The sequence below is a fragment of the Telmatherina bonti genome (genome assembly GCF_933228915.1).
Source record: "Telmatherina bonti genome assembly, chromosome: 16".
Classification (NCBI taxonomy): domain Eukaryota; kingdom Metazoa; phylum Chordata; class Actinopteri; order Atheriniformes; family Telmatherinidae; genus Telmatherina; species Telmatherina bonti.
In genome coordinates this window covers 10,064,711-10,091,749 of record NC_136614.1, presented here as the reverse complement: position 1 = coordinate 10,091,749, position 27,039 = coordinate 10,064,711, and the positions used below count along the sequence as shown (strand labels likewise).

Genomic DNA, 27,039 nt, shown 5'->3' with positions numbered 1-27,039 from the left:
AACGGTAGGCAGCTAACGGCTTGTAAATTTACTGCTTTTCTCCAGCAATAAGCAAAGTGTTGCAAACCTTAAAATGATGCCAATTAAACCAGAGTTAAAATATCTCCATGCTTCATAAATAATCTCACTGCTGCCTCTCAGGTGCCTCAAAAATGACGCTGATAAACTACAGCCTGTGGGTTAAAGTACATCTTCCAAACACTGAGGTTTAACCTCCAACATCTCCAAATGATTGAACGTCTCCTGTAGCTCGTCGTTCACGTCTCTGATGTCTTAATGAAAATTAAACCACACAGCACAATGAAAACATGTCCTTGGTTTTGTTCTGTTCCTCACAGATCAATCTGTCATTTGAAACTTTCTGCATTTTTACATTCGATGCTGCAGAGTTTTCAGACGTTTCTGTCTGTAAAGTGAACATAATGGGACTGAATTGCAGGGAACAGAGAGAGCGATCACTCCCGTCTCTCTAACCGCTGTTTGCATGATTGCTGCTGAATGACTGAAATTTCTTTTAGTGTGGAGCAGCATAATGACCTTGAAGTATACAATCAGTTTCACACACAGATGAACACACACTGGACCGAAAATCTCATTTCTTTCAACAGATTTTGATGATCTGAAGGAACAAGTTCTCCTTTTCAGTCTTTTTGGTTTTTATCATTTATTTCCTGCTTTTTTAGCTCATCTTTTCATGCTGTTATATTTCCTTTCAAAGCTGTGACCGTGTGTGTGTGTGTGTGTGTGTGTGTGTGTGTGTTTCTGTGTCCAGGACTCAACTCGTGTGGTCAGCCCTGTCATTGATATCATCAACATGGACACCTTCGCCTACGTGGCAGCATCTGCTGATCTCCGCGGAGGTATGAAAAGACTTTCTTCCACCTGCGCTCAGATGAATACAGAAAGATATCTTTGAGGTGCCTTCAGGGTATCTTTTGATGACAGAAGGAAAAGCCCCGAGGGCGTCTGATTCATGAGGAAACCCATCGCCATGAGTTCATGAACCTGCTTTCTGTGTTGTGAAGCTCAAACACCTTTTGAAATATTTTCCTTCCTTTCAACCACTTTCAAAGCTTTTTTATTCCCTGCTGGTTGGATACCTGCAGGAGCCGGAATCGTTTATTTCCTTTAATCGGATTTTATCTTTGGAAACTTAAAAGCTTAACTTGATCATCTGTTTTTCTCCTAAATTCATCCAAACATTTATATGGTGTTGTGTCGTAGACTAAAAACAGAAATAAGTAACCTCTAGTGCTGCTGGTTCAGGTGGTAGAGTGGCTCGTCCAATAGCTGGAAGGTTGGCGGTTTGAATCCTGCTCCCACAGGAGCAGCGTAGCATCGCTGCTGGATGAATGTTGGGTGGTGGTTGGTGTGGATTGGCTGCCGAGGCGGTGCCTGGGAGAGGGCGATGTAAACCCGATCCAGTCTTGCAGGAATTCTTGGATCCGATGAGCACGTTTCTTTCTGCCTGTGTTTAGGCCATCTTTGTCATGTTTGGGTCAGGTAACGTTGTCATGGCGACTACTTCACGGTTAAATGGATGTGAAGGCGTGATTTGGATCATGTACCTGACGGGGAAACAAAAGCTTGTGTAATTATCTGCGTTGAACTGCTGAAATGGCGTACACCTGCCGTTATTATACACACTCAAAAATAGAGGTACCAGCTTGTACCTAAAAAGGTACAAATGCTTGTCGCTGGGGGTGTACTCTTTTGAGAGACATTTCTGTACCCTTCAGTTCTGGTCTACTTTTGTACCTTATCAAGTTCAACCTCACCTTATCAAGTCATGTTTTTTTTTTAATGTTTCCACAGCATTAGGCCTGGTCCATGCAATTTAGCAATATTATCTTATCTTTAATCTAGAAATAATCTTCAAAAACTCAAAATACTGAGCAGCCATACACTTAGTTTGCAGCATCTGACCTTCATTGTCTGGTGTAGTAAATGACTGTTAAGTAGTACTACTGTCATCACTCAACTCTGCTCTAGTTTGTAACATTACAGCCATTAACATTACATTTTTCAATGCTGCAGGTACCCTGATGGTCGAAATGGTATAAATTTGTACTTTATGTCACTTTGAACCCTTTTTCGTACTCTGAAGGTGCTTCTGGTCTCTTAAAGACCAGTATTGTACTTTTGAGAGAACATTTCTTTAAAATGTACCTATAGGTACAGAAATGTCCTGATCTTGTACCTCTAATTTTGAGAGTGTATGTGTATGTATAGCAAAGCACAGAGCCTTAAACATTAAACCAGTAGGTTACTGGGACTGTGACCAGCAATCCGTCTTATTCCCACATTTGTTAAGTTTTCATACAAAGTGGTGCTGCTGTTAAAATGATTCTTTCAGCATATTTTAATGGTCAGAAAGTTACAAAGTGCTGCTTAGAAGTCTCCATTTCCCAGTTTACTTGGAAACAACTGGTTGAAATTAGATGGGTTAGGGTGCCCAAACTTTTGACAGGTACTGTAATTAAAATCCATGTAAATCTTTGCTCTTACTTCTTCTTCTTGACTTTGAACACAAGTAGAAGACAACATGTAAACTGATTGTTTATCTTATTTTGTTTACATCTTAATTTACTCTAATTTATGATATTTTGATTGGTTATATTTAATCTCGTACGGCGTTGTCGGGACTGTGATGTCGATCCGGCATGATTAGAAAAGGCACCGGAGGTAGCTGATGCTTTCCAGTCCATCCTCAGATGACTGCATAACCATCCTTGGATGCACCAAGCAGCACTGACTGATGGAGCAGAAGCTCTGACTTTTAGCTTGACAGGATTCTGTGGTTTCAGATGAGCTGAAACTAAATGGCTTGAAAATAATTCAGAACAGCACGTCTCGTCTCTGTCATCGCTCGGCTTTTCTGAACCCCATAGTTCCTCTCTTTTTCCATTAGTCTGTCTTACCACTGACTTCACATGGTAGCAGCAATCAATGCTGAAAATAGCCCTGTCCACCTCTTCACACACACACACACACACACACACATATACACAAAAACAAAGAGGAATCAGTGGTGAGCGTTGGTTTTAATTATAGATGATATGGTTGCACATAACTTGAAACAGAAAGATGTTCACTGATCCAGACATTTCAGACGATGACAGAAAGACACTTGTTGAAGAAAACAGCTTTTTCTACAGTTTCATTGACAACAAACACATAAAAAAAAAAACAGTTTGACAGAAATAAAATGGAATTTTTGCTCCCAAAGAGCTTTTAGCTGAAAATGTGTCGTATTTCAGCGTGTCTAATGAAAACATTAGAGGAGCCTGGACAAGTGGAGGACAAAACAGGAGCCAGGAATGAAAAACCTGAAAACGGGAACTGAAAGTGATCTCCTGATGAAAAAAATCCAATCTAAGACCTGACAAAGGACCTGTGAGATGAATCTGGACCTTTACTTGTTGATCCATCTTCGGTTGGCCAAAGTCTCTTCAGACATGGTAACGTAGCTGTCCAGAAGCTGTCCTTATGGGGAGAAAAAGGGATGATTCATGTCACATGACACAAGAACTGGACCAAAAATCAGTGGCAACAGGTCTGGATCCTCCCCAGAACCTGGACCTAAACATTGTTGAAGCGGTTTGGGATCAGAGAACAAAACTAAAGGCAGAAACATCCAAAGAAGAGCTTTGGAAAGTCCCTCAAGGAGCCTGGAAAATTGGTCCTGGAGACTAAAGAAATGACAAGAAAGCTTGTCTAAAGCAGGTTTTCTCAGTTCTGATCTTTAGAGACCCCTGCCATGCCATCGAGGTAACCCCCCCCTTCCCATAAGGGTTTCAGGTTGGGTCTGACTGGGTTTCAGTTGGACCCCAGCTCGTTGAGTTGTACAGGACCCATTAAAGCTCCATATTCCAGTCAGCATGTCCAAGTGGGACCCAATACGGGCTATGTGGCTACTGAGTGGGCTTGAACAGGGCAAATGTTGCAGATCCGATGTGGTTTCAGTTACATGGGCCCATATATGAAGCCCGTGTGGGTTGTATGGGTCTCATAAGGGACGATAAATGGGCCCGTGTAGGTGAACATGGAGAGCCCACTTTGGCTGGCTAAATGGTCCCCAATTGGGCCCTACCTGAAACCCAGTAAGGACTAACTTGAAGTTTGGACAAAGCTAGATGAGGCCACTGTGGAAACTGCAGACAAACCCATGTGGGACCCTTATCTACAGCCCAGACAGAACCCTTGGGCCCACATGGACATCCTGACTGGGACAGTATTGATTATAATGATTGTTTTGGCTTATAACAAATATAAAACATTTTAGTTATAAAGATTGTAAAGCAAAATTTCAAAAGAATAATTATAATAAGAAGGAGAAAACTGAGGATTTGCTCAGCAAACAAATAATAAACGGGTGTTCGTGGTGAAAAGCCTGACCCTGCAATATCTCTGGGGCATCGTAATTATTTCTTTAAGGTCCTTCAAGCCCCCCCTGAAGAAAGCTGGCCTTATACATGATCCCTTTCATCACAGCCCCCTCACCCCGAGAGGAGGCTTGTTTATTAGAGGAAGATCCCAGCTGAACACTGCTGGCTCTGCTGAGGAGCAAAGGGAAGGAAATTAATTGGTCTTTGTCACTTCCTGCACATACAAACTGCAACATGATGAAACAATGAAGCCGATTTTTTTCCTTGGATCAGATCAAAAATAAACCGAGCTGTGGGTGTTTCCTCTGAAGTGCTGCGATGTGAATGAAAGCAGATTAGAACATCAGCATGTCACTGCTTCGTTCCTCCTCATGCAGTATTAATCTGAAGTTATTCCAACGTTGCAGCATTTTTCTGCTCGGCGTTATGTGATGCCTGCACTGTTGTTTTTCCTCCAGGTTTTGATTGGAGTCTTCATTTTAAATGGGAGCAATTGTCGCCTGAACAAAGAGCTCACCGGACCGACCCGACCCAGCCGATCAAGTAATGCACACACACACACACACACACACACACACACAACACTCTTCCCAGTACAACCAGATACAAACTCTGAAGGTCAGTAACATAGGCGGTGTGGTGTGTATACGTATACACACAAATATCCGTCGGATCCAGAGCTCACAGGGTGCAAATCAGTAGAAAAATAGCAAAAAGGGAGGAAAGTTCTGGAGATTTCTTATTTTTAACCAACATTCTGAACCTATTCACATTCTGTTTAAACACTAATTAATTTCATTTCTGAGACGGGAACTTTCTCCTCAACAGTTCACCACAGATGGAGGAAGTTCATGTTTGCATGAATAGATGCATAAAGCGTGCTGGTAAAAGTTCTAGTGGGCGTTTAACCCCAATCCTCCCATTTTCAAGCTCGAGTGGAGAGTTTTAATTACTTCTAAATATAAACTGTTTATGTGCACAAGTGCTTGCATGCATGCATGAGTACAAACAGATTGTTCTCAGCAAGTCTCTGTAGAATGAGAACCTCCACCAAAGTGGGCAGGAGGTTAAACAAATGGTTGCTTGGTGATGATGTTGAGGGATTATTGTAGGCGAAAGGAGGTATACGTGGTGAAATACTGACTAACTGCACCGTGATTGTGTTTATGAATATGCCATTTGTGTAGCTGGTTTGCTTATCTGTTTCCTCAAACTTCTTCACTTCTCAAATACGACAAGAAATCTTCCTGAATCAAACGGATCATGAGCTGTTTTACATACATTTGCATTACAACGCAACCCAGATTGCAACACGTGTTTGGCGAAACTGCACAGTCAAACTCATTGACTTAAATACAAATGTGGCTGCCTGAACTTTGCCAGAAGACCACCATATGTGGCCCACAAGGAAACTGCCATAATTTCTAGTCAGACTTCTCATATTTGGCCCACAAAAGAATCCGCAAGCCCCGTTCAAGCTAGAAAGTTTACATCTGGACCACATGTGGATTATTCAACATGAGCCACAAGCCCCATCCAAATTGAAAGTTTACATCTGGATTACTTCTGGCCCATCCAACATGAGCTGCAAGCCACATCTAAGCGGAAAACTGACATCCGGACCACAGGTGGCCCACAGGACTCTTTTCATGATCAATGCCATGCTGGCAACTAACATCTGACCCACTTCTGACCCACACAACACTCGCCAGTACTATAACTGGACTATAAGTGCCAAAAGTAGCACATTATGTCGGTAATCTTCGAGATCTTTGTCAATAAAACAGCCCAGTTATCAATGAGTGTCATAAAGGTGTGTTTATTTGGAAAAATGTCTTGTTCTGATGTTAAAATTAATACTGCTGTCAACAAACTGAATGTATGAAGGATGCTTAGTTGTAACTTATAAGGTATTACTGTCGAAACCTCCAGATATAAATCACACACCTCTGTGAACTGAAGAGCTTGTGAAAATGAAAAGGGCATTGAAAAGAGACCCAATCAGAGGCTTGAGATGGTGAATACATCTTAAAAAAGACCTTTTCTGCGGTGATGGTGGTTAATTGGAAAGCAGAGGTTGTCCACTGCCGCTAAAACGACAAATGATGCATGTCCTCTCTGCAGTAATCAGTAACAAAGGCTCCTCAATTTGACCCATTATTGCTGCTGTGACCTCTGCAGGATGCTGAAAAACTTAATCAACTGAAAAATTACACAAAGTCTAATCACCGATTTCTGACCATATCCTGTGGAGACACGACCAAAAGGGTCTAAAAGTAATCAGGCAGCAGGATCCAAAGACTAAACACAAATTACACAAAATGTTGAACTTCTCCAGCTGAATTCAGACTGATGTCAACCCAGGAGCTCCCTCCCATTTTGGAGAACGAAGTGCAAATGTTTGACCTGAAGACGCAGCACCACTGAATCCTGTCCCTGCTGGTCCCTGTGCAAACAAACGAGGAGTAAAGAGGAGACCGTCTAGAGCCTATTTATGTCATAAAAGGAAATCAGTTTCAATTGTTGTCATATGTTGCCCCCTTAATGTGTCTTTTTTATTCCCTTTCATTATTGAGTCAAACGATCCACTAGAGGGCAGTGCTGAGTTCAGAGTCCACATCCACATTTTAACATCAGTTTCAGACACCAGTAGATGGCAGTGATGCACCACCTTAAAGCTGTTTGCATCGCACTCACACAGCTTTTCTTCATAGACTGTATATAGACATGGACGATGTCTATGTGACGTCACCCGTAGGTTTCTGAAGAGCTGAATTGAAGCTCGGTGGGCGGTTCCTACCATCACCATCTTGGCAGAGGCATGCGTGTCGTCTCTCCCGGAAAATACAAATATGGGCAAAGAGGTGGAGCTGAGAGGGGGGCTGTGAGCACCATGATGATTGACATCTAGCAAACTCCGAGCTTTCTGTAGCTTAAAGCTAACCGAGCTAACCTGGAGATAACAGGAGCTAACCAGCTAACGGAGGTAAGCGGGCTAAAGCTAAGTCACGTTGTTAACCGGCTAAAAACCGCGGTTGTTCTACGTTCTTCTGACTTGAAGCGGGAGATCGGGTACCTTTCAATCAAAAGGACACGCCCCTAAATATGCCGAACTTTGAGATTAAATTACTTTTTAACGGGCGAGTTAGAAAAAAATCCCCCAATCCAACATGTTTCTTTCTGCTGTGAAGTTGGTCTTTTTAACATGGGAGTCTATGGGGATTTGCTCTGTTTTGCAGCCTCTAGTGGATGAAGGAGGAACTGCCGTTTTATGCACTTCTGCATAGGCTTCACTTTTAACCGCCGGAGGCTCCGTCCATCTTTCTTATACAGTCTATGCTTTTCTTCCCATCATCTCTACAGTTGTCTCCTCTGGTTTGTCCCTTTTGCTAGAGACGTGTTGGCTAATCTGCTCAACACTGCCCCTGCAGTTTCCAGTGGTACTGCGTTGTTGTTGCTTAGCAACAGAGTGGGGAGAAAACTCGACCCGCATCAGCATCCAGACCAAACATAGTTCAAACCCCAAACAGGAAACACAACAACATCACTGTCCATGTTCCAGCTTCTGATCATTTCTACACTCCAGCAAGCTGCCGTATGGAAGCAGAGACTTTGCTGATTACGACGTTGTCTCATCGCTGTGGGACAGAGACACTGAGCTGACAGCCACAACCACACATCATGTCCGACTTTATAAAATGACTATGAAGTGAAAAATACTTTATTAATCCCCAAAGGGAAATTCAGTATTGTAGTATATAATAATAATTAACTAGAGGAGGTCTTGTTCTGGAGGCTGATGGCTGCTGGCAGGAATGATCTTCTGTATCTTTCAGTCTTACATCGGACCTGAAGAAGCCTCTCACTGAACACACTTTGTTGTTTCATCACTGTGTTGTGGAGAGGGTGTGAAGAATCCTCCATCATCATCATCAGCTTGTGCAGCATTCTTCTTTGGACAATCAGCTCCAGCGGCTCCAGAGTTACTCCACCTCTATTTACTCCACCTTCATTCCAGCTCTATAAAACTCTGCTGATGTGTCCTCTGTGACTGTGTTACGTTTGAAATGAATCATAAAGGTCCTGCTGGTTTCCATGGAGATGAAGGACGATCCATAGTGAAGTATTCTCTCTTCCTTTCATATACTGAACGTCTTTTTGGACCCTCATGCTGTTTCTAAGGTGCATGTAGGGTCTATCCCTGGATTATCCTGACTCTGAGCATTAATAGAAGTGTCCGTCATCATCATCATCATCATCGTCGTCAGCTGATGGCCTCCTGAGATATTCAGCTGTTTAACCATCTGCTCAGGTTCACTTTTCTACCTTCTAATTTACACACTTAGAACTTTACTCATGGCGAGATGACCTGGACTGCTGGCCTCTGCTTTCCACTGAAAGTTATTTATTTATTTGTATATTCTCTGCTATGTCCCAGGTGAATTTCCTCTGATACAGTAACACACATCTTGGTTTTAACCAAGCGGCAACCTCTGGCAGTTAGAAGTGAAGCCTATGCAGAAGTGCATAAAACTGCAGTTCCCCCTTCATCCACTAGGGGCTGCAAAACAGAGCCAATCCCCATAAACTCCCATGTTAAAAAGACCAACTTCACAGCAGATATAAACATGTTTACAGCCTGGAACAAAAATCCACTTTAGGTTTAATAGGTCAGGTTTACCTTCATGACAACTGTGGGGGGAGTGAATTTTTTTTCTAACTCGCCCATTTAAAAGTAATTTAATCTCAAAGTTCGTCATATTTAGGGGCATGTCCTTTTGATTGACAGGTACCAGATCCTCCGCTTCAAGTAAGAAGAACATAGAACAACCGGGGTTTTTAACCGGTTAACAACGTGACTTAGCTTTAGCCCGCTTACCTCCGTTAGCTGGTTAGCTCCCATTATCTCGGGGTTAGCTCGGTTAGCTCTTAGCTACAGAAAGCTCGGAGTTCGCTCGATGTCAATCATCCACCATGACCCTCACAGCCCCCCTCTCAGCTCCACCTCTTTGCCCATATTGGTATTTTCCTGGTGAGATGATGCGCATGCCCCTTCCAAGATGGCGATGGTAGGAACCGCCCACCGACCTAGACTACGTCTATCTCTATATATACAGTCTATGGTCTTAACACTTCTGTTTCACGTGCGTCAGCTTTCCCCTGAGACCCGGTTCGTACATACGGCGCTCGTAGTTGTGAAGATATGCTGCACTCATTGTGGGTGCGTCATTTCAGACAGGACACAGAACAAAATGGGCTCATGAAGAAGAAATGAAGCATAATACAGCGAAAAGCCCCGACATGGGCGAACAATGGCAGACATGGGGGAAAAATCGTCCTTGTTGCTCAAAATTTCTCAGAGATGCTTCAACACCTGATAATTATCCTCCAAACGCGCCTTTCCCTCTCCAAAACTCTGTGAGTGCAACTTCCATGTACCAGTCTGCTCCACACACTGATCTGGACATGGTGATACTTTTGTGCAGCAGGTACTGATATATAATGGAGTGCTGCAAAGATATGAAATCCTTTAAAGCTCAGTAGTATCTGCAACAGCAGGACGCATGACTGAGGAGCTGTTGGCTCAGCGGTGGAGCTTTATCAGCCTAAAAGAAGACGTTCCCATTCAGCTGCTGCTGCTTGCCTTTGGGAGTTCTTAATGAACAAGGAGATGCAGCATTATGTTGCATCAGTGTGTGTTTCTCTGTTCCAGGATGTCAGTTTTACATGTACACGGATTCAAGTTTCCAGCTCAAAGTTTCATCATCTCTTTGCATTACCAACGGGACGGTGGGTGCCCTGAAAGGCTGCAAGAAAAGGGCTTCAGTACGGTCCAGGAGACTGTGGTTGGATGAGGTGCATCTGACCCTGAAGAGAGACCATTCCTGGATAAAATCTGTCGGAGATTCAGCCTGTTTTTGTCTTCTTTTAATCTGAAGTATTATATCGTCTGATCTGCCTGGAAGCTGTTGACACAACATCCCAGACAAGCCCACAGTCGTCATACATAAACACAAAGTTCCTTTTAACACACAAGGACAAACTGAGCTTGTAAAAGGTTTTATGTGGTTCCGCCCACATGGACACACTCACGCTCTTTATTTGCAGGCGGTGATGGCAGGATGATTGTTGACAAACAGAAGGTGCTTGATGATGCATCTTGGCCTTCGGCTGTTCACTGTCGGCTGATTCAGGACGCGTTTGTGCAATGATTTGTATGTATGTCTGTGTGTGTGTGTGTGTGTGTGTGTGTGTGTGTGTGTGTGTGTAAACAGCAAACACAAAGAGAAACTAAACAGAAGCTTTTTTCATCCTGAAGCACATCAGATAAGAATCGGAGGAAATTAAAGCAGATTTCCAGTGTTTGGGGGGGGTTTCGTCTTGTTTTCTGGTCTTTCAGTCTCATCACCAGGTTTCTGTTTCAGTTTAATAAAAAGAAAACTCCGGTTCTGTTCTGTTCATTTGTTTTCTGTCTTCTTTCCATCCTTTTTCCTTGTTTTGCTGTGTCTCTAACAGGACCCCCATCATCGCTGGTGGGCTCTTCGTGATCGACAGGTCGTGGTTCAATCACCTCGGCAAGTATGACACCGCCATGGACATCTGGGGCGGGGAGAACTTTGGTGAGTCGTCTCTACAGGGTAAATAATGTCAGAAACTAAAGTTGTCGTGTTTGTAGGTTAAAGATGTAAAAACAGATTTCTTACGGTGTTGAAACGGCTTCGAGGAGGTTGATGTTTACCTTTAAGACTCGGTAGCGTCTGGTGGGGATCACAGGCTGCTCCAGACAGAGCGGTGGCGAAACGCAAAGTCTGCGATGACGATGGCGGACTGAGGTGTGTGATCCAGGTACCATAAAGTAGAAGTCCTGTCTGGCAGCTGTTCCAACCAGAAACTAAAGCAGCTCAGCTCCACTGTAGGAAGATGAGCCTGTTGGTTAAAACACATCTTCTAAATCCACAGGTAGATCCAAAAACATGGCCGGACTTTTACTTTCAGTCATCTGGATTATACACCTCTGGTGGCGGGCCACAGGTGAAGCGGTCCCTCCTCCACCTCTCGGTCTCGCTGCGAGTCGCAGTGCATCTCAACCAAACAGGAGAGAACAGGTTTGCATCAATGAGAAGTTTTCTGTCTGAAAGCAACAAAAGAAAGATGGAAAGACATGAAGGGTGAAGAAGAGACCAAAGCAGGGGAAAGTAAGTCAGATAATCCAGAAGCTTCTGATGAACTCCAGGTCATGAGAAAAGAAGAACTTTGTTTCAGAATGATGAACATTTTACAATCACTTGTGGGACAGAATCTCCCGAGCAGGTGAACCAGTGTGTGTTGTCTTTGCTTCAGGCTCTTCAGCCCGCTCCTCGTCACTGAGGCATGCTGGGTAATGTAGTTCCTCTTTTATTATACTCGAAACATCACACGTTTTTTCTGCTCATGTTCTCCTCATTTGACTTTAATTCTCTGTGTTGTTGTTGTAATCCCACCTGCAAACTAATTTCCCTTTTGGGGCGACGAAGTTGCTTCGCTTCACAGAACTTCTGAAGAAGCAGCAGTGTGTGAGAAACGTGTGTGAACATGTTGCTAGTTTGAGTAAGAGACCTCCGAGTCGGTGTGAGACTCATTATTACTGTTCATTATGTTGGAGAATAAACGCTGCATCGTTGTCTGCTGGTTGCTGCTGTTTACCTTTAAACTATTTGTTCGTTTTCCTGAAGAAACGAACGTTCAGAGCTGCTGCGACATGACGTTTCTGCTTTTCTGATGAGGAGAAGATGTTCAATCAGCAGGCGACTTGGTTTTATAAACACATGGAAAATATTTCTAGTCTCACCTTCAAAGCAGCTGCAGGCAGATGACTAGTCACCGACTAGTTACCGACTAGTCACCGACTAGTCACCGACTAGTTACCGACTAGTCACCGACTAGTCACCGACTAGTCACAGACTAGTCACCGACTAGTTACCGACTAGTCACCGACTAGTCACAGACTAGTCACCGACTAGTCCACGACTAGTCCACGACTAGTCACTGACTGGTCGCCAACTAGTCGCAAACTAGTTACCGACTAGTTACCAACTAGTTACTGACTAGTTACTGGCTAGTTACCGACTAGTCACAGAATAGTCACCGACTGGTCGCAGACTAGTTACTGACTAGTCACAGACTAGTCACCGACTAGTCACCGACTGGTCACAGACTAGTCACAGACTAGTCACAGACTAGTCACCGACTGGTCACAGACTAGTCACAGACTAGTCACCGACTGGTCACCGACGAGTCGCAGACTAGTTACGGACTAGTTGCAAACTAGTTACAAACTAGTTATCAACTAGTTACAGACTAGTTACCGACTAGTTACAGACTAGTTACACACTAGTTACTGACTAGTTACCTACTAGTTAATGACTAGTTACGACCGGTCATCTGATTCTGCACTATATCATGTTGTTGCTCCTGTTTCCTATGCATTGAATCGACATCCACTCTTTCTTTTTACTGTTATTTTAAAATAATGAATAAATGATTAAAAACCTTGGTAAATTCTGAGAAAAGTCAGTCAGATGGAGCAGTTAGGTTGCATATTTGATGACAGAGTGACTCCCTGAAGTGCATGGCGAGGTCCTTTCAGCGAGCTGCAAGAAGGTGAACGTTTCCCTCTGCAGGTCTGACTTTCATGCAGCAGCAACATCTGGCTCTCCTGCTGCTGTCTGCCTCCAGTCATCTGAGGTCAGCTGTGTGGCTTGTAAAGCTGCACCAGTCAGTTTGCTGACTGCTGCTCTCAGATCAGTGGAACATTAGCTTGTTTTTACACACACACACACTTTCACTCTGACATGTTTGTAGCAGTCTCACAGGCTCTGTGTCAGTATCTCCTCATCTTGCTGACTCTTTGTTCTGTCTGCTGTTTCATCTTTACTCCCATCCCTCCTCCTCCTCCTCCTCCTCCTCCTCATCGAACTCGGTCCATGCTCTAATTTTCACTTCCTCCGCTGCTCTCTTCTGTTCTTACAGTGAAACTTTGTGAAGTTTCCAGCTTTTGTTCTTCAGGGGAAACTCTGTTACTTTTCCTTCTGCTCCTCTGAGCTCGCAGACAGCCACAGTGAGAATTAACTAACTCAGCACAGAAAACACTCATGTGAACTGAAGTTAAGTCTCTTATGTGTCCAACCGAGAAGAAGCAGCAGGTCGCAGAAAGCCACTGAAGTGCTTTTGTGGAATGATTTAGACACCTACGTACCCAAACACAAAAACACACTGAATGAAATAAAAACAAATCAGAGTCCATCAGCTGCTCATCAAATATTCAGGGAGGTTTGGCCCACTTAGCTGTCGTGCAGCAGCAAAGCTGCAACGGAGATGAAGAACAGAAACCAGCCAAGCTGCAAATGAGCCAGAAGCTTTGGAACTATTTACCCTCTCCTCACCTGTTTCTTTATCCTGGTGGCGTCTGAGTCGTTCAGGGTCTGGTCTGATTTGATCCTCCGAGGTGTTTATGGGACATTTTCAGATGACAAACTGTCCATGTTGGACCTGGTATCTCATATAATTCAGTTCCCACACATCACAGGTGTGATCTGCTGCAGAAACCAAATCAATGTGAGGCTTCATCAGCTGTTCTGAGGAATCTGTCAGCAGCAGCACCATCCAGGCTTTCTTCTTCTGTGGTTTTACCTCAGTAAGGCTGCAGAACTGGAATGTTTTTTCACATCATCTGAACCAAAACACAAGAAAATCTCCTGCTTTTATATATATTGTGTTTTTTTACTCTCCACTCCCCGACTTTTGAACCCCATCTGCACGTTTGTTGGGATGATGTCTGTCTGATAAACAGCCGCCGTCCTCGGGTGAAAAATAGGACAGATGAGGCGAGTTTAGCACATTTCATGTACTAAATCATTCAAAGTGCTTCACATAAAATATTAAAAACATTAGAGACGGTGCATAGAAAGCATTAAAAAGTAGGAAAAGGCACTAAACAAATAGAAAATATCACAATAAAATAATAAAATTATACATAAAAGTAAAATGATTAAAGATGAGACGTCTTGCATAGGTGCATTAGAAAAGAAATGTTTGTAACCTGCATTTACAAATGTCTACAGTGGCAGTTTGTTCGCAGCATACGAGCTAAATGCTGCTTCTCCATGTTTAGTTTGGACTCAGGTCTGGACTAGTTGACCTGAGTCTTTGGATCCAAGAGCTCTGCTGCGTTTTCACTTCTCTGAATCACAGATTTATTCTGGACTTAAACCGTTCCAGGATTTGTAAACCATCAGAATGCTTTTATAATCTATTCTGTGCCTCACTGGAAACCAGTATAAAGGTTAAAAAGCTGTTATAGTGGCAGCTTTAATGTGCTGCTGAAAGTCAGATCTGAGTCTACCATCAATCCAAGGTTACAGACGGAGTCGGAGGTTTTGAGAGTCAGAGTCTCCAGGTGTTTACCGATGCTGATGCTCCTCTTGTTGCTACCAAACACTCATCTCAGTTTCGTCTTCATTTAATAGTAAAAAACAATCTCTCCTCCAGGTGTTTATTTGCTCCAGACACTGGCACTGTAAGTCTGTTGGACTGACACATTAAGTGTGTATCACCTGTATATCTGTGATAATTAGTTCTGTAATGTTTCACCCAAAAGGAGTGGAAACAAGTTGAACAGAAAAGGTCCGAGGACGGACCCCTGGGGGACTCCTTAAATCATGGCCATTCGCTCGGAGTCATAGCTGTAACCACTATTTCCAGAAATCTGACCTCGTCCAAGTAAAGACCACAAAAATGTTTTATAAGAGCTGACTGGAGCCCCAGCAGAGACGAGGATGTCTCAGCCGGTGCTTGATAAAACTGGATGGATCCAACAAAGGGGGGTTATTTTGTCACCAGACGCCATCGTACCTTAAATGGCCGAATGAAATCTGTCTTTTTTCTCCCATTTTCCTCCTCTAACATTTCTGTTATTAAGATTACATTATTAAATGTGCGTTTCAGGCTGAACCTCTCACCTCATGTACAGAAAGGTGAATTAGTTTGTTTTTCAGGGTCATGAGTTCTGCAAGAACCTTCAGCTTTTTTTTGCAACTAAAACACAAAGCTGCTTCCCGTGATCAGAATTCATTATTATCAGTGTCCTTGACTGATTTAACTGTGATTAACTGTAATTATTGTCATCTCTATGCAGGTTGCATCCGGTATCATAATGCATGAAACGTTTCAGGTTGTGTGTGTGTGTGGTGTGTGTGCAGAGATCTCATTCCGGGTGTGGCAATGTGGAGGCAGTCTGGAGATCCTGCCCTGCAGCAGAGTGGGTCACGTGTTCAGGAAGAAACACCCGTATGTTTTTCCTGAGGGCAACGCCAACACCTACATCAAGTAAGTGAATGAAGGACTTCAGACTCTTCATTTTCTTCTCACAGGAGTTTCGTTGGTGAGAGAAGTTTGATTCTGCTGTTTCCCAAACTTCTCTGCTTCCTAAAGTCCCACTACTGATCTGTGGTAGATTATTATTCACTTTAAACCCTGTCTCTTCTCTGAGTTCCCTCCAACCAGTAAAAGTCCTTCTGATGTTGACTCTCATCTCATTTGTTCTGTTCTCTTGCATTACTTCGCTGAATCCGCCATGGTGCTCTTTCAAAACTACCAATGTGTTGATATCCAGTTGCTGGCGTGTTACATGTTGCCGTAAAGCAAAGTAAAACCGTCACATGATGGTCCAGGCTGGGAAAAAAGCTCTATATTTATGTTGATCGCAAAATTCTTTGTGATGATTATATCGATATTCAACATGCACTGTATTGATTTTATCAGACAACCAATTTTTGATGCAGATTTTTATTTCTTTATTATTCTTGTACATAAATAGCTGTTTTTATTTATTCTACTGTAAAATGTAGATCCTGTGTTCTTATTCAGTGAGTTGATGCCAAGCATGCAGCAGCATTTAATGTTCACTACATGTAAAGAAAAATTGCGATATATTGTTTTGCTTATAGTATCTTGGTATATATTGTTGCCCATATAGTGATACATATTGTATGGCCAGATTCTTGCCAATAAACACCCCAGTGTGACAAATATCAGGCTACCATCAAACAAATGACAAAAGATACAAGGTCAGAACAGTTTGTCGTGTTGCTTTAAGGCCGAAGACGTCAGCAGTTTCACAACTGCACCACAAACAGCTTCTCTGTATGGATAAGAGACACATGGAGCCAATATGGAATCCAGAATGTTCCTCTGTTCTAACCACAGAGCCAGAGAGAGATTAAATAAAGTCTCTAAAGAATGCACATATTTTACTGCCTTTTCATATCTGTAAAGTAAAGATGAAATATCTGTTTCTTCAGTCTGATTTTAATCAAATGAAATTATAAAACATTCCAGGCTTGCCTTTAAAAAGATTGAGGATGAATAAATCTCTTTGGAATGATGTAGATGCAGCTCTCAACCTCATAATCTCTTTGTTACGGCCCCAGGCCTCAGCTTATGTATTCCAAGAAGACTCCTACAAGCAGCTACCACACCTCCGCGATAGGCTGCCTCTGCAGGACCCACCCGACTTTGCCAATCCCCTGCCTGTGATTGGCCGCTTCCTTGGCTGGCCGGTTGGAGCTTCCCTATATAAGCCAGCTTTGGATGAACATTCATGGCAGCTGTTGTTCTAGTGTGGAACAGCTTGCTACTTTGGAAATCTTGAGAATGGTTGGTTTTGTTGTGGCTGCCTTTGTCGCCCCTTGTTGTTGGTCTTTGGATGTCTGGTTTTCTTTGCTTATTGTATCGTTTTGTGGTGTAAACCAGAAAGGCTGTTTTGTGACCAAATTGTTGGTGAAATATCAAATCCTTTGTTTATATCTTATGTCTTTAATGTTGCTGCCGTTCTTCCCCTAGCAGAGCCGGGGGTTTGTAACACTCCTGATGAACGTGGACAGAACAAAACTAGAGAGTTTATAGCAGAGACAGCTCAGGTCATTTGGCAGCAAAGCTTTGGTTTCCACCAACAGATTCGGGTCGGGTTTGGTCAGGTTGGTGCATTCCTACAGTCAACCATAACCTTACCTGAGAGGCAGCGCATTAGCCAGGTCTCCGCGACGTAACTCCTTCCTCTAAGTAGAACCAAACCTCAGAAACAACATAGGAAAATGGTCCATCCAGCAGTTTGATGCCATTTTAAACTGAGATTTAATCAGTAGGAGGTAAATCTGTCGCTCTGCACAAGAGCCAATTCCTGCCTTGTTTTCATACCAGCTCACACAAGAAATCACGTTTATTTACCAAAGGCCTGCAGTGTGTCAAGCTCCACCCGTTGGTGTCGGACATGTTAGATGTGTACCCCTACCAAAAAAATCCCAGAACCAGTAGGATAGGTTGGGCTGGATATTCAGGTAAGCTTCTTAGTTTTTCTGTGGAAACACAAAGAATTGTGTCCTGGCACCTCGACCCGCACTGTTGATGGAAACGAGGATCATGCGTTCTGAATGTCCACCAGGACTTCTGGTAAGAACTGAGCTGCTGCTTTTGGAGCAAAGAAATCCACAAGGACCATAGAAGGCAGCTGGAATGAGGTGATGCCTGCTTCAGGAGGAATTTATCGTAAATCTGTGGATTTTGTGTGATTTCTTTGGTGCAGCTTCTGTCCTGTTTTCCCTCATTACACAAATCTAAAGTGAAGTATCAGCTGTAATGGTGGAAAAACAGATTACGCATGGGTTGTCTGGTTTATCTGGATGTGGAAGGCATCACGCTTTGCAGCTGAATTACCAAACAACTTGTCTGACTCTTCTGTAAGTTTATATAATCCTTCAGTGTGTGGATCTCTCAGCATCACTAACTTTCCCGCTGAATTAACCGCTGGTTGGCAAGCGGACGTGCAGTGTTTCCACTCTGGGTTGTGTGTCACAGCCACCAAACGTCGTCGTTAAAGTGGATTTGCAGCTGCCTGGAAGCTTTCGAGCTGCGACTACAATATTATCCCATTAGCATAAGCTGCATTGTGTTTTCTGGCCCTTTCAAGCCATTCAGAGACGTGTTTACAGGCAGCGCAGTAATCCATTAACGGGACTAATGCACTCAGAACACATGTGAATTGATGTTGCATGAATGGATCAATCAAGGCTTTAACAAGATTTTAGGTTTCCTCAGGTTTCAGAAGGGAGACCAGACTCCAAACGACTGCCTGTAAGATGGGTTCTCTGCAGTACCAGAAGCGTATGATCAGGGAAAGATGGATATCTTGGAGAAAACAGATGATGACGAAGTAAAGCAGAGAAATGGGCTGATCACAACGTCACTCCTTGCATCCACTAACTGATGCTTCATCTGACAGATTAGGCCTCAGGAGTTCATTAACCTCAGTTTGTGAGGTTAATCTTTTATGTTGCAGCAGGATGGAGGATTCAGCTCGCAGTGAGCTTCTCCGGCTCCTCAACGGCACTTCGGAGCTCCGCTTCCACCAAACGGCCCATAAAAACTTATTGTTTGGTGTCAACCGTCTAACTCACAGCAGCACCGAGATGTTTTATCGCTGCAGCGTGACTTTTCAGCTGCTCATTTTGTTTCCTTTCGGCGGTTACCGAGGCAACATCTTTTGTACGAGGAGGAGGATGACTTCTGTTCGTATTAAGATGTTTGTGATCAGCAGCGTTCTCCCAAACAAAGCTGCTGCTGTCGGGCCGGGTGCTGCTCTGTGGGTTAATTAGCACCATGTTTCCGTGTTGGCAGTCAGGATTTGTGAATCTGCTCTGGAAAAAAAAAAAAAAAATGGTCTGCTTAATAATTCAATTACAAAGTTTACACCGCTTCCTCCTTCACCGCGGCCCGCCGCTGTGACCTTGTGTGTGTGTCGGAGTGTGTGCCTGATTACAGGCTTTAATTGTAAGCCTGCGTGTGACACATATTCATGTTTACACGCCCACAAGCCTCGCATTTCCTCTCGCTCTTCCCGCTCCATTAAACTGCCACAGTCGGTGTGTGGAACGCCTGTAATGGAGGGTTTCTGTCGATTCAACGAGATCATTCACAGGAACTCGGCTAATGGCTAATTACTACAGAGAGGCAGGAGAGGGTGAGACACGGGGGGTAAATGGGGATGTGAGGCAGAGAAAATGTCAGAGCAGCGTGGGGGAGCACGGTGCAGCCAGATAACAGGACGTTGCAGCAGTATAAACGTGTCTGGACATGAAAAGCTCATCTGCTCTCATGCAAACAGGAAAGGTCCCGGTCAGCTGGGATTTGGACGTGTTGTCTTCAGAAAGGGAATCGTCCGTGTGAGGTAGTGAAGATCAGACGGAAACAGAATCAGCAGTCCTGGGATTTCCTTAAAGATCAACATTTTATTTTCCAGGAGTTTTCCATCATACAGTTTCAAAGATCAACTGTCACAGCAGGCAGTGGAGATGTTGAGGGAGTGGACCCAAACGCACAGAAGACGGAACAGGGATGCAGGTTCTAGACTGATTTATTTTTAACCCCGGAAACTAAGAAAAGACAAACTAACAGAGGTACACAATGATCCAGCAACAAGGAGTGAACCTGAGTAGTATAAATACCCAGGAAAGCCAAACAGGTGAAGTAATTAACAAAATGAAACCAGGTGAACTCAATAACAGGAAATCAATGAAGCTAAACAAGAACCGAGGGAACTAAACAGGAAAACTACAAAATAAAACAGGAACCCTGAAAACAAAGCAAAGGGAAAAACCCAAATCATGACATCAACGGGGAATCAGTCACCAGTTTCACGTCCTTTTCCCTCTCTCTCCCCTCACAAGCTTCCAAAACTGACCACTTATATACCCCATAAAACACACACCTGATTTCCTTTAGCCTAAACCATTTCCCCATCACCATCCCCAGCAACCTTATTCCACACCAACATTAATAAACAAACCAAATTCCTAAACAAGCAAAAGAAAGACCAGTTCTAATCCACTATTTCTAATAAGCCCACACTTAAAGAAACTACAAAACTTGTTTTTTTTGTGGAATATTCTATGCTATTGGTGCTACGGAGAGGACACGGCAGCCGATGATGGCAGGAAGGGATTTATAAGACATTTATTCCAGACTAACACAGCTTCAGTGGGACAAGGGGAAGGCCTTCTTCAGGAGAAAGCCAGTCATTTATAGAGGGCTCATTCCTGCAGCCACACTTCTTTTCATTGGAAGGCATGTCTAATTATACACTGTCCAAGCTGACTGGGGATGTTGACATAGTTGCTACGTTACTTCAACAGATATCATTGTTCACCAGGTGCAGAAGTTGACCTTGGATCAAATCTAACTTCCACAGTTTTCTAATCAACCAGTCTAAGAAGTCACCAAGCGGCCAAGTAAAAAGTGAAGCCTATGCAGAAGTGCATAAAACTGCAGTTCCCACTTCATCCACTAGAGGCTGCAAAACAGAGCAAATCCCCATAGACTCCCATGTTAAAAAGACCAACTTCACAGCAGAAATAAACATGTTTACAGCAGAAATAAACAGGTTTACAGCCTGGTTCAAAAATCTATTTTAAGTTTAATAGGTCAGATTTACCTTCATGTCAACTGTGGGGGGAGTGAATTTTTTTCTAACTCGCCCGTTTAAAAGTAATTTAATCTCAAAGTTCTGCATATTTAGGGACGTGTCCTTTTGATTGAAAGGTACCCAATCCCCCGCTTCAAGTCAGAAGAACGTAGAACAAAAAATCAAAATAGGTAAAAAAATGTAAGTAAGCAAACAATATAATGAAATAAAATATAATAAGGATACAAGGTGCGGGTTGGATTAAATAATGCATGGAGTTTTTTAAGGCTTTGACGATATGCTTTTGTCCCGATTTGATTCCGATTTTTTGGGTGCCAATTCGATTTAAATTGTGATTCCCACAATTCTTTGATTTTGCTGATTTTTGTATTTTGCATTGTACAACAATGCATAGAATTTTTTTTTGTTCGTCATTTTTCTTTATTTCAATGAGGAAAAACCCACCCAGTAGCCAGACCATCATTCTGCTGATATAATGCCCAAGAAGACAAGTAAAAAGATTAACAAAAGCAATAAAAACAACAAAAATTTTACAATGGATTATTTTAATTTATTTTTTTTAACAAAGAAAAAAATCAATTTTAAAATTGTGAAACAAAAAAATCCAGATTTTTGAGTTTTTGATCTGACCCCCCCCCCAGAGTTTTTCCCAGGAGGTAAAATAGCTTCACAGCTGGGTTGTGTGTTTGCTAGCAGCAGGTAAGCAGTGGGAACGTCATTGTCTAACTGACCTAACAGATATTTCATCCTTTTATGCACATTCGGTCCTGGAATGAAGCCAATTTTTTCACCTCTGTGGCTTTATCTCCGTAGACTGGACCGTCTCCGGGTAATGAGCGTTGGATCTGAAACTGCCTGAACTACACGACTCCACTGCAGAACAGCCGTCATTAGAAATGGGAGATTTCTCTGATAAAATGTCCCAAATTTACTCCTTTATTTCATCCAAATAATAAATGTGGAGACAAAGAATTAATGGTGCCGATGAGAGTTTTAGGCTCTGAGCTTGTTATTTACCATGGACAGAACCGTGTGTATCTTCCTGCATCGTTTTATTCCTCTGCATTCATACTGGGAAATGTGCACAGCGACAACATCTACTGAAGTTACGGCACAACATTTAGTTTTAGTTTTAAACTTAATGAAAGAAAACAGAGTAAATAAAGAAGAATTGTATGAAAGAAGAGAGAAAAAAATTACATAAACTTAAAAACACAACAAAATGAAAACTAAAAACATTTTTAGCCATTTGCTTTATAATGAATTTGGTCTGGAAAAAAAAGGGAAATCTAGAACTAAGAACAGTTTGAGGTCCAGGTCCAGTTTTTTTTTTTTTTTTTTTCTGGTTTCCTTTGTAGCTTTTCACTAAATAAACATGATATTTTTAAATTTCAACAAACTACAATGGTTATTTTAGTGGCCCTTAAATATAAAGGTAAAAAGTGTTGCCACGTGAATATGTAAAAGAAAAGGCAGAAAACTAACTGCACAGGATGAAATAACGCAAAGATTTCCTGATATTTCCTCTGGAAAATGAACCTGGGAGTCGACCGGTTGTGGCCTGAGCAGCCTGGAAGCTGAAATGACCAGATGATGGTCGCCGTTATCCACGAACAGGCCGGAAATCTTCAGGTCTTTACTCGGAAATAAAATCAACTCATTTTCTTCTCGAGGAAATTGGCCAAAAAGAAAAAGAAACTCTCCTGTACTGGTGTCTCTGTACTGGTTTCCAGTTAAATCTTTCATCATTCTGCACGTTTTTAGCTGCAGCTGCCAGGTTCAAGTCTCCGCTTCCACATCTGCAAGGCTACGTTAAAAAGCTCCTGTTTTTCACAGCTTTCAGGTGTTTTTAGATCTTCTTAAACCTTTTAACTATTACTTCTGTAATTTTGTAAATAATTTCCTGCATTTTTTTTTTTTTCTTTGAGTTTTTGTTTCACACTTTTTAAAAACACACCGGACCAGAAATCACCAACTCCAGACCTCTTGGGCCAGTTCCATGCAGGTTGTAGATGTTTCCCTGCTGCAACACACCCGCGGCATTAAGAAGCTTGTGCAGAACGTGACAACATGCAGTTGGAAACCAATTCATTTCAATCAGGTGTGTTGCAGCAGGGAAACATCTAAAACCTGCGGGACGCTGAGCCAGGTGGTCCAGACATGGTGATGCCGGTGCAAATAGATCTGAGATGAGAGTTTCTCAGGTTTTCTGATGAGCTCTTCTATATGGATGGAGAGACCTTTTTTCACACACACACACACACACACGCACACACACACACACACACACACACACACACACACATCTATTTTCCCATTTTTACCCTGAAGCAGCCTCTTCGTACCATTTCTGCAGTATGAGTGTGAAGAAGCCTTGTAGGAAACTAAGACGGAGTTGCATTGAGTGTGTGTTTGTGTGTGTTTCCACAGGAACACACGGCGGACCGCCGAGGTGTGGATGGACGACTTCCGTCTCTTTTATTACTCGGCCCGTCCGGCAGCACGAGGAAAATCCTACGGAGAGTAAGAACACACACAGCAGGCAAACACTTGAAGCTTGAGTGTTACGTTTAAGTCCTCGTCCGAGAACATTTCCCACGTCTTGGCTGGAAGAAAGCCGTCTGGATTTATCTGGTAAACAGGCAGGAGCCTCCTGTTGGCTCATCACCGCAGGGAATATATTTACCGTTATTTAACCCCAACTAAAGCGATGAGCAGCTTCTCGTTTCTGAAAGACGTTGGAAAAGATGTTTAAGAAGACTCAGATCCCCGACATCGAGCAGAGGAAACAGATGCAGACCAGGTTACACGTTAATAAAAACCTGAAGGAGGGAAACGGTCGTCTTCCAGGAAGAAAGGTGATCAGAAAAACACGCAGGAGGATCAACGATCACCGAAACGTTGATGGAAACCTGATGGAAGAAAAACAGCAGCAGAACTCAGGACGCAGCAGCTGTGCAGCCTCCAGAGAACAGACCTCATCCGTTAGTGTGATCACCAGTACAGGCTTCGGTTTGGTGGTTAGCATCGAGTCTGGAGCCAGGAGAAGACCAGGTGGTCTGACCAGACCAGATGACCCTGTTCCAGAGTGAGAAGAGATACAGATCGTCATACCTACTGCCTGAAGGGCCGTTCGGGTCTAGGTTCTGCTCTCGGTCAAAATCTAGGTTCAGGTCTAAGTCTAGGTCTAGGTCTTGGTGCAGGTCTAGGTTTAAGTCTAAGGGCAGGTCTAGGTTCAGGTCTAGGTCAAAATCTAGGTTCAGGTCTAGGTCTAGGTGCAGGTCTAAGTGCAGGTCTAGGTTCTGGTCTAGGTGCAGGTCTAGGTGCTGGTCTAAGTGCAGGTCTAGGTTCAGGTCTAGGTGCAGGTCTAGGTGCAGTTCTAGGTGCAGGTCTAGGTGCAGGTCTAGGTGCTGGTCTAAGTGCAGGTCTAGGTGCAGGTCTAGGTGCAGGTGTAGGTGCAGGTGTAGGTGCAGGTCTAAGTGCAGGTCTAGGTGCAGGTGTAGGTGCAGGTCTAGGTGCAGGTCTAGGTGCAGGTCTAGGTGCAGGTCTAGGTGCAGGTCTAAGTGCAGGTCTAGGTGCATGTCTACGTGCAGGTCTAGGTGCAGGTCTAGGTGCAGGTCTAGGTGCAGGTCTAAGTGCAGGTCTAGGTGCAGGTCTAGGTGCAGGTCTAGGTGCAGGTCTAGGTGCAGGTGTAGGTGCAGGTGTAGGTGCAGGTCTAAGTGCAGGTCTAGGTGCAGGTGTAGGTGCAGGTCTAAGTGCAGGTCTAGGTGCAGGTCTAGGTGCAGGTCTAGGTGCAGGTCTAAGTGCAGGTCTAGGTGCAGGTGTAGGTGCGGGTCTAAGTGCGGGTCTAGGTGCAGGTCTAGGTGCAGGTCTAGGTGCAGGTGCAGGTGTAGGTGCAGGTCTAGGTGCAGGTGTAGGTGCAGGTGTAGGTGCAGGTGTAGGTGCAGGTCTAGGTGCAGGTCTAGGTGCATGTCTAGGTGCATGTCTAGGTGCAGGTCTAAGTGCATGTCTAGGTGCAGGTCTAGGTGCAGGTGTAGGTGCAGGTGTAGGTGCAGGTCTAGGTGCAGGTCTAGGTGCATGTCTAGGTGCATGTCTAGGTGCAGGTCTAAGTGCAGGTCTAGGTGCAGGTCTAGGTGCAGGTCTAAGTTCAGGTCTAGGTGCAGGTCTAGGTGCAGGTCTAGGTGCAGGTGTAGGTGCAGGTCTAGGTGCAGGTCTAAGTGCAGGTCTAGGTGCAGGTGTAGGTGCAGGTGTAGGTGCAGGTCTAGGTGCAGGTCTAGGTGCAGGTGTAGGTGCAGGTCTAGGTGCAGGTCTAGGTGCAGGTCTAGGTGCAGGTGTAGGTGCAGGTGTAGGTGCAGGTGTAGGTGCAGGTCTAAGTGCAGGTCTAGGTGCAGGTCTAGGTGCATGTCTAGGTGCAGGTCTAGGTGCAGGTCTAAGTGCAGGTCTAGGTGCAGGTCTAGGTGCAGGTCTAAGTTCAGGTCTAGGTGCAGGTCTAGGTGCAGGTCTAGGTGCAGGTGTAGGTGCAGGTCTAGGTGCAGGTCTAGGTGCAGGTCTAAGTGCAGGTCTAGGTGCAGGTCTAGGTGCAGGTCTAGGTGCAGGTCTAAGTGCAGGTCTAGGTGCAGGTCTAGGTGCAGGTCTAAGTGCAGGTGTAGGTGCAGGTCTAAGTGCAGGTCTAGGTGCAGGTGTAGGTGCAGGTCTAGGTGCAGGTCTAGGTGCAGGTCTAGGTGCAGGTCTAAGTGCAGGTCTAGGTGCAGGTCTAGGTGCAGGTCTAAGTGCAGGTCTAGGTGCAGGTCTAGGTGCAGGTCTAGGTGCAGGTCTAAGTGCAGGTCTAGGTGCAGGTCTAGGTGCAGGTCTAGGTGCAGGTCTAGGTGCAGGTCTAAGTGCAGGTCTAGGTGCAGGTCTAAGTGCAGGTCTAGGTGCAGGTCTAGGTGCAGGTCTAGGTGCAGGTCTAGGTGCAGGTGTAGGTGCAGGTCTAGGTGCAGGTCTAGGTGCAGGTCTAAGTGCAGGTCTAGGTGCAGGTCTAGGTGCAGGTCTAAGTGCAGGTCTAGGTGCAGGTGTAGGTGCAGGTGTAGGTGCAGGTCTAGGTGCAGGTCTAAGTGCAGGTCTAGGTGCAGGTGTAGGTGCAGGTCTAGGTGCAGGTCTAGGTGCAGGTCTAGGTGCAGGTCTAGGTGCAGGTGTAGGTGCAGGTCTAGGTGCAGGTCTAAGTGCAGGTCTAGGTGCAGGTCTAAGTGCAGGTCTAGGTGCAGGTCTAGGTGCAGGTCTAAGTGCAGGTCTAGGTGCAGGTGTAGGTGCAGGTCTAGGTGCAGGTCTAGGTTTACTGAACATAGAGAATAGACTTTCCACATTCCTGAAGGAACAGACCTCCATGAAGCCGACACCAGGATTCGTGGCGTTCAGACTGTGGTTCAGAGAACCATAGACTTCAGTTTTACATGTGGATCTGCCACCCCAGATCCAGACCTGAACCCCATTGAGAGTCTTAGGGATGAGCTGGAGGACTCCCGTCATCATAACATCTGGGTGACAATTTAATTCAACTCTGGATGGAGATAAACGTCGTGACGTTGCAGAAGCTGATGGAAACAACGACTCAACAGATTCTGCCGGAACCAAAGAGGATCCAACCAACCAGTCGAGAAGAGTCGTAGCAGAGATCTTTGGGGTTTTTTGGTCCGGGGGTGTAAAGCAGACCTGATCTTCAACGATTCATTCTGTACGAAGACATTTCCAGTCACCACAGAACCACAACAACCATCCTTAAATGTCACCTTATCTGTGTGTGACGCGTTCCAGCGCTGACATTTCCACATCATTCCCCCTCATCACCGGTCAGACCGAGTCTTAGTTTGTCGTCTGCGGGTTTTACGACCACCTCTCCGTCTGCTGCTTGTTTATCTGCTGCTTGTTTATCTGTCAACAGCGTTCAGAGCAGAGTGGAACTCCGGAAAAAGCTCAACTGCAAATCGTTCAAGTGGTACTTGGACAACGTTTACCCAGAGCTCAAGTAAGAAAGATCCTACGTGTGTGTGTGTGTGTGTGTGTGTGTGTGTGTGTGTGTGTGTGTGTGTGTGTGTGTGTGTGTGTGTTTGCATATTTAAACTTAGGGAAACGTCTACTGACTATGCAGATTAAAAAAAACTT

The 27,039-nt window shown here is 44.1% G+C and overlaps 1 protein-coding gene across 1 annotated transcript in view; it reads left to right on the top strand.

The window, feature by feature from the left end:
• The window catches only part of galnt14 (UDP-N-acetyl-alpha-D-galactosamine:polypeptide N-acetylgalactosaminyltransferase 14 (GalNAc-T14)), a gene marked incomplete at both ends in the record, with an annotated part of 285,968 nt that overhangs the window by 215,353 nt on the left and 43,576 nt on the right, over positions 1-27,039 (top strand). Inside the window, 6 exons of the mRNA XM_079255488.1 lie at positions 773-860; positions 4,847-4,931; positions 10,905-11,008; positions 15,626-15,752; positions 23,332-23,424; positions 26,819-26,902. Coding sequence (XP_079111614.1) covers positions 773-860; positions 4,847-4,931; positions 10,905-11,008; positions 15,626-15,752; positions 23,332-23,424; positions 26,819-26,902 — 581 coding nt within the window. The remainder of the gene's footprint in view (positions 1-772; positions 861-4,846; positions 4,932-10,904; positions 11,009-15,625; positions 15,753-23,331; positions 23,425-26,818; positions 26,903-27,039) is intronic.